Raw genomic sequence first — 8,624 nt, forward strand, 5'->3', positions numbered from 1 at the left:
CTTTTCAACAATTCAATTCAAAACATAATTCGTTATTTTCTTAAATAATTTGAGTAAAATGACATGATTCTTAAATTCATAATTTTCTAAACAACATTTCAAAAAGGACTCAGATTTTATAGAAATTTCGGCAGCACCCCCCTAAAACTTGGACTTTGCCACGCTTTTCGGGTCCTAACCAAACCATTACCAAATCAAACCAACCCAAAATCAAATTATTTTCACCAATCAAATTCATTTCGAAACTTTAAAGAAACAGATTCAACAACCGTCTGTTTAACAAAACCAACAATAATTCAATCAAACAAACAATCATTATCATCCAAAAACAGCCAGTCGATGCATAAGACTTATACAATCACTAAAAAGTGTAATTCTCTCATCAATATCTAATTATAACAATTCCAAATATAAAAATTGAGTTTTTAGAAAGAAACCCTTACCTTAAAGTCGAACCCCTTAAAAGTTAACGCGTCAACAATCCTCTTTCTATTCTTAACTCGCGGCAACAACCTCATTGATTCCCAGGCAATATCAACAGCCACAATCAAGGTTTACAGCAACGACGACTTATCTGACGTAAATTTGAATTAATGCAAAATGGATATTAAATGAAATTAGAACATAATTGTTAATAGAGCATCGTGGTAACAAAGAACGAAACCAATTAGTCTCACCACGAGACGACATCGCAGCAGCTTTTATTTTAATCATACAATTTCCGAAACTCAACCCTGAGATATTAACAACGCGAAATTCTCAATAGTTGATAACGGAATACTAATACCGAGGGTTCGAAATAAATTATACTTATAATAACAGCAGAACGGAGGAGCCGCAATTCCAAACTGACCCGGTAACAGTTCCGATAGGGACCAGAAGCTCCAGTGGATCAACCATAACAACCATGCAGCGTCAAAAATCTTCCCAGAATCTAAAAGAACAGAAACCGAAATTAAAACCCTTATCAACAGTGTTCCCTGACGATGACAGCGGTGTTCTCCAGCGGCAGAGGCTCGGCCACCCACCTCCAGCAGCGGCGACAATGGCTGGGCACGGCAGCGATTCCACACGCGACGGTGACAGCGACGGCTTCGCCTCCTCTCACGCGCATCAATCTCAAGTCAGTCTCTCTCTCACTCTTCACGGGATCCTCTCCGGCTCTAATGGCGGCGACGGCGTGGACACAACAACGGTGGAGACGGGCTTCACGGAGAGGGCAACGGCGGCGACATGGGCCCCACGAAGATGACGACGAGCGCGAGGGCAGTGGCGGCTTCTCCTCCCTTGCGCACGCTCTGCTTCTCCCTTCCATGGCTCTGGTTCACGCTTCTCCTCCTCCAACGGCGACACACGATGACGCGGCGGCAGTGATACCCGCCAACACCGTCCTCTCTCTCTTATCCTCTCCTTCTCTTCGCAAGCATTCCCTTCCCTTTCTTCCCGTTTCCTCATTTCTTTCTTTCTTTCTTTGGTTTACTGAAGCTGCTGAGGGCTGGTGGCTGGTAGTATTAGGAAAGATAGGATAGAAATTAGGGCTTTGTTTAGTTAGGGTTAGGGTTTATGTATGTAATTGGGATTTTGGGTTAAAAAGGATTGGTAATTTCTAAATCAATTTTGGTTATATTGTATTTATTTTGAAATATTAATCCCTCAAAATTACTTTAAAAATATTAATTAATTATCAATTTGTTAATTAATTCTCAATCAAGTATTTTAATTTAAAATATAAGATACTATAAATAATTTTCTCTATTTATAAAAATTAAAGTATCAAATTTTAAAATCAAGAAAATTCAATATTTCAAAATATAAATATATAGGATTGTTATAGATTTTAATTTATATAGAAAGATTCTATAACAATAGATATCTACCACAACAAAGTCGCATTATAAAGTACTAGCACCAAAATGACTTATTTATATCATTTATAATTAACATAATTTATGTTGAGATTTTTCAACTGATGCATTAAGAAGTAACACATACTCTTATTTTTTAGTTAAATTCTTGTTCTTTTTCTCAAATTTTTTGTAGTTCTTCTTAGCAGCCTTGAAAATGGTATTTTTTTTTCAAATTGTATGACTTTATGATCAAATCCATAGTAATGCGCATCCTAGTTGCGTCATCAACCTGCAAATGATAAAATCAGTAGTAAGTCACACTTATGTAATTAGGAATTAAACAATTAGAAATTTATCATGTAATATAACTTACATAAATGTTATAATCATTAATCCAAATGCAGTTCTTCATCTAAGTAGCTACCCAAATACCACAATCAAAGCTATGTTATATTTTATATGGAAAAAAAGTACTAGTCAAACAATGTGACAAAAGAAAAAAGATTGCTTGACAAACTAAATAAAGATCTAGAAAATTACGAGTCCTTTCTTTGTCTTCCTATTCCGAGAGCTTTCAAAATGGGAAACTCAGACACCTTAGGCCTAATCGTACTCTCAATAATAGAAAGTGTCATGTTGAAGCATCCCTTCAAGGTACAAGGCCTAATAAGTGGTTAAGTTTGAATTAGTGTTTTGATAAATGGTAAAAATAATATAAATAAAGATGTAAAATTGATGCTATAAATGTTTGAATATAGAAATGATATACCAGTTGCTTAATGTTGAATATTTTATGTGCTTTCTTCTTAGGATCTGGGTTGGAATCTAAAAAAATTACTTGACACTGATTCATTTTGAAGATAACAAGATACCAATGAAGATTATCTTCATTAACAGACACAAAAATCTGCATATATATACAAGAATTAATTGTTTTTTATTTGTGATAGTTAAAAAATATAAATTTCTTTATGAAGAGTATAAAAACTTCTATCACGGGAGTGACTTCAATATGAAGTCTCATATTATTATCCAAAATAAACTTGTTATCACAAGATTCAATACTTTACATCTTGATGTAAAAAGTTGTCAAACCAAAGATAATTATTTTATTTATTAAACATGCATAACAAATAGAGGAACACATATTTATTTGGTAGAGATGAAATTGTATCATATAATTTTACCTTTCTAAGGACTTCAACTTTGCCTATGAATACATCTTTATAATCCTCTCGAGCTTGACTACTTGGGATAGTTCCCGACAATACCATTTGCTATACAATACGAAGAATATAATTTTGTTAATGTTAAATTGCCAAACTAATGTTACATATAAATATTGCACCCAGTGAGGATGAAAATTATATATTTCTTTTGGTGCGAAAGATTTCAATTTATTTATATAATATAAGCATTTAAAGCACTTATATTACCTTATACAAGCAAGTGTGACAAATATTAAGGATTATTGAAATATTGATTAAAGAAATTTATTATAAGTTACACGTGGCTTACCAAAAGACTGTGGGTATATACCAATATCTTAAAACTCCAGAACTAGTCTTTTTCTCATCATTTAGCATATGAGCATTGATGAGCGGATAATTTATACGCTTTTTGGCATTGTTTTTAGTATGTTTTTAGTAGGATCTAGTTACTTTTAGGGATGTTTTCATTAGTTTTTATGTTAAATTCACATTTCTGGACTTTACTATGAGTTTGTGTGTTTTTCTGTGATTTCAGGTATTTTCTGGCTGAAATTGAGGGACTTGAGCAGAAATCAGATTCAGAGGTTGAAGAAGGACTGCTGATGCTGTTGGATTCTGACCTCCCTGCACTCAAAATGGATTTTCTGGAGCTACAGAACTCAAAATGGCGCGCTTCCAATTGCGTTGGAAAGTAGACATCCAGAGCTTTCCATCAATATATAATAGTTCATACTTTGGCTAAGAATAGATGATGTAAACTGGCATTCAACGCCAGCTTTCTACCCAAATCTGGCGTCCAGCGCCAGAAAAGGATCCAAAACCAGAGTTGAACGCCAGAAATGGATCAAAACCTGGCGTTCAACTCCACAAATGGCCTCTACACGTGCAAAACTCAAGCTCAGCCCAAGCACACACCAAGTGGGCCCCGGAAGTGGATTTATGCATCAATTACTTACTCCTGTAAACCCTAGTAGCTAGTTTATTATAAATAGGACCTTTTACTAGTCTTTTTGACCATCCCGGATTGTATTTTGATCCTGTGATCACGTTTTAGGGGGCTCGCCATCTCCGCCATGCCTGGACCTTTCACTTATGTATTTTTAACGGTAGAGTTTCTACACTCCATAGATTAAGGTGTGGAGCTCTGCTGTTCCTCAAAGATTAATGCAAAGTACTACTGTTTTCTATTCAATTCTTCTTATTTCGCTTCTAAGATATTCATTCATACTTCAATCTAAATGTGATGAACGTGACAATCATCATTATTCCCTATGAACGCGTGCCTGACAACCACTTCCGTTCTACATTAGATTGAATGAGTATCTCTTAGATCTCCTAACCAGAATCTTCGTGGCGTAAGCTAGAATGATGGCGGCATTCAAGAGAATTCGGAAGGTCTAAACCTTGTCTGTGGTATTCCGAGTAGGATTCAATGAATGAATGACTGTGACGAGCTCCAAACTCGCGATTGCGGGGCGTTAGTGACAGACGCAAAAGGATAGTAAATCCTATTCCAGCATGATCGAGAACCGACAGATGAATAGCCGTGCCGTGACAGGGTGCGTTGATCGTTTTCACTGAGAGGATAAGATGAAGCCATTGACAAGGGTGATGCCTCCAGACGATTAGCCGTGCCGTGACAGGGCATTGGATCATTTTCCCGAGAGATGACCGAAATTAGCCGTTGACAATGGTGATGTATCACATAAAGCCAGCCATGGAAAGGAGTAAGACTGACTGGATGAAGATAGCAGGAAAAGCAGAGGTTCAGAGGAACGAGAAGCATCTCCATTCGCTTATCTGAAATTCTCACCAATAATTTACATAAGTACCTCTATCCCTATTCTATTATTTATTATTCGAAAACACCATTATCAATTTATATCTGCCTAACTGAGATTTGCAAGGTGACCATAGCTTGCTTCATACTAACAATCTCCGTGGGATTCGACCCTTACTCACGTAAGATATTACTTGAACGACCCAGTGCACTTGCTGGTTAGTTACACGGAGTTGTGAACCATGGTCTTGGCATCATGTTTTTGGCGCCATTACCAGGGAAAGAAAGAGCGATGAATTTTACATAATTAAAGTGTAATCACAATTCTGCGTACCAAGTTTTTGGCGCCGTTGCCGGGGATTGTTCGAGTTTGGACAACTAACGGTTCATCTTGTTGCTCAGATTAGGTAATTTTGTTTTTATTTTATTTTCAAAAATTTTTCAAAAATATTTCTAAAATTTTCTCACATATTTTCGAAAAAAAATAAAAATGTTTTCAAAAAAATTTTTTTTTTTTAAATTTTTAAGAATGAATTCTAGTGTTTCATGAAGCATGTTGAAGCCTGGCTGGCTGTAAAGCCATGTCTAATTCCTTTGGGAATGAGTATGTCAGGCGTGTCATGTTTGAATTACATGCTGAAGCTTGGCTGGCCATTAGCCATGTCTAGTGTTTTGGACCGGAGCTTTCATTAAAAGCTTGGCTGGCTAGTGAGCCATGTCTAATTCCTGGACTGAAGCTTTAGACTAAGAATGCAAGATTCTTGGAATTCATGTTAAAAATTTTGGAATCCTTATTTTTTCTTTTTCATATAAGTTTCGAAAAAATCCAAAAAAAATTAGAAAATCATAAAAATCAAAAATATTTTTTGTGTTTCTTGTTTGAGTCTTGAGTCATCTCATAAGTTTGGTGTCACTTGCATATGCATCTTGCATTTTTCGAAAATTTCATGCATTCATAGTGTTCTTTATGATCTTCAAGTTGTTCTTGGTAAGTCTTCTTGTTTGATCTTGATGATTTTTTGTTTTGTGTTGTATAATGTTTTTCATATGCATTCTTGAATTCTTAGTGTCTAAGCATTAAAGAATTCTAAGTTTGGTGTCTTGCATGTTTTCTTTGCATTAAAAATTTTTCAAAAATATATTCTTGATGTTCATCATGATCTTCATAGTGTTCTTGGTGTTCATCTTGACATTCATAGCATTCTTGCATGCATTCATTGTTTTGATCTAAAAATTTCATGCATTGCATAATTTTCATGTTTTCATAAAAATGTCAAAAATTAAAAAAAATAAAAATATCTTTCCCTTTTTCTCTCATCAAATTCGAAAATTTGAGTTGACTTTTTCAAAAAATTTTTTAAATCAAGTTGTTTCTTATGAGTCAAATCAAATTTTCAATTTGAAAATCTTATCTTTTTCAAAATCTTTTTCAAAAATCAAATCTTTTTCAAATCTCTTAGTTATTTTCGAAAATTTCAAAAATATTTTTCTTATTTTTATATCAAATTTTCGAAAATAACATAATCAATTAATGTTTTGATTCAAAAATTTCAAGTTTGTTACTTGCTTGTTAAGAAAGATTCAAACTTTAAGTTCTAGAATCATATCTTGTGATTTCTTGTGAATCAAGTCATTAATTGAGATTTTAAAAATCAAATCTTTTTCAAAATTAGTTTCTAAAATATCTTCTTATCTTATCTTTTTCAAAAATTTGATTTCAAAATATATTTTCTAACTTCCTAACTTCTTATCTTTTCAAAATTTGTTTCAACTAACTAACTAACTTTTTGTTTGTTTCTTAACTTTTTCAAAACTATCTAACTAACTCTCTCTCTCTAATTTTCGAAAATATCTTCCCTCTTTTTCAAAAATTTCTTTTTAAATTAACTAATTATTTTTTATTTTTGATTTCAAAAAAAAAATTTTTTTTCGAAAAATACTAACATTTTTCAAAAACCATTTTCGAAAATCACTAACTCTTTTTCAAAAATATTTTTCGAAAATTCTCTCTCTCCCATCTTATTCTATTTATTCATTCATATCCTAACATCTCATCTCACATCTCTGTCATCCTCACAGTTGTGTTTCTTCCATTATATTACATTCTTTGTCTCCCCCTCTTATTCTACTCACACAGGGATCCCTATACTGTGGTATAAAGGATCTCTATTATTATTATTATTATTTTTCTGTGTCTTCTTCTTTGTCATATGAGCAGGAGCAAGGACAAGAACATTCTTGTCGAAGCAGATCCAGAACCTGAAAGGACTCTGAAGAGAAAATTAAGAGAAGCTAAATTACAACAATCCAGAGATAACCTTTCANAGCTGCATCCAACAGTACTCAAGAGGCTTCTTATGAAGAAGAAGCTTATGATCCTGAGAACCCTGCAATAGCAGAGGTGAATTACTTAGGTGAACTTTATGGAAACACCTATAACTCATCATGGAAAAATCATCCAAATTTCTCTTGGAAGGATCAAAAGCCTCAACAAGGCTTTAATAATGGTGGAAGAAACAGGTTTAACAATAATAAACTTTTTCCATCATCCACTCAGCAAAAGACAGAGAACTCTGAACAAAATACTTCTAATTTGGCAAACTTAGTCTCTGATCTGTCTAAGGCCACTGTAAGTTTCATGAATGAAACAAGATCTTCCATTAGAAATCTGGAAGCACAAGTGGGCCAGCTGAGTAAAAGGATCATTGAAATCCCTCCCAGTACTCTCCCAAGCAATACAGAAGAGAACCCAAAAGGAGAGTGCAAGGCCATTGACATAAGCACCATACCTCCCTGCACTCAAAATGGATTTTCTGGAGCTACAGAACTTGAAATGGCGCGCTTCCAATTGCGTTGGAAAGTAGACATCCAGGGCTTTCCAGAAATATATAATAGTCCATACTTTGGCCAAGAATAGATGACATAAATTGGCGTTCAACGCCAGCTTTCTACCCAAATCTGGCATCCAGCGCCAGAAAAGGATCCAAAACCAGAGTTGAACGCCAGAAATGGATCAAAACCTGGCATTCAACTCCACAAATGGCCTCTACACGTGCAACACTCAAGCTCAGCCCAAGCACACACCAAGTGGGCCCCGGAAGTGGATTTATGCATCAATTACTTACTCCTGTAAACCCTAGTAGCTAGTTTATTATAAATAGGACCTTTTACTAGTCTTTTTGACCATCCCAGATTGTATTTTGATCTTGTGATCACGTTTTAGGGGGCTCGCCATCTCGGCCATGCCTGGACCTTTCACTTATGTATTTTTAACGGTAGAGTTTCTACACTCCATAGATTAAGGTGTGGAGCTCTGCTGTTCCTCAAAGATTAATGCAAAGTACTACTGTTTTCTATTCAGAAGCATCTCCATTTGCTTATCTGAAATTCTCACCAATAATTTACATAAGTACCTCTATCCCTATTCTATTATTTATTATTCGAAAACACCATTATCAATTTATATCTGCCTAACTGAGATTTGCAAGGTGACCATAGCTTGCTTCATACCAACAATCTCCGTGGGATTTGACCCTTACTCACGTAAGGTATTACTTGGACGACCTAGTGCACTTGCTGGTTAGTTACACGGAGTTGTGAACCATGGTCTTGGCATCATGTTTTTGGCGCCATTACCAGGGAAAGAAAGAGCGATGAATTTTACATAATTAAAGTGTAATCACGATTCCGCGTACCAAGCATATACGTCCAGTATCTAAATGCATATTATACATGATTAGATAATGATAATAATCATGAGATTGGATTGGTATCCAAAACTAAATC

At 34.8% G+C, this 8,624-nt stretch overlaps 1 protein-coding gene across 1 annotated transcript; it reads left to right on the plus strand.

Moving 5' to 3' along the window:
- Window positions 856–1,529, plus strand: LOC110265603. The gene is made up of 2 exons (XM_021108645.1): window positions 856–896; window positions 969–1,529. The coding sequence occupies exon 2, from the start codon at window positions 987–989 to the stop codon at window positions 1,527–1,529; it is 543 nt and encodes a 180-aa protein (XP_020964304.1). The 5' UTR covers window positions 856–896; window positions 969–986.

This window comes from Arachis ipaensis, chromosome B01 (assembly GCF_000816755.2).
Source record: "Arachis ipaensis cultivar K30076 chromosome B01, Araip1.1, whole genome shotgun sequence".
NCBI lineage: Eukaryota > Viridiplantae > Streptophyta > Magnoliopsida > Fabales > Fabaceae > Arachis > Arachis ipaensis.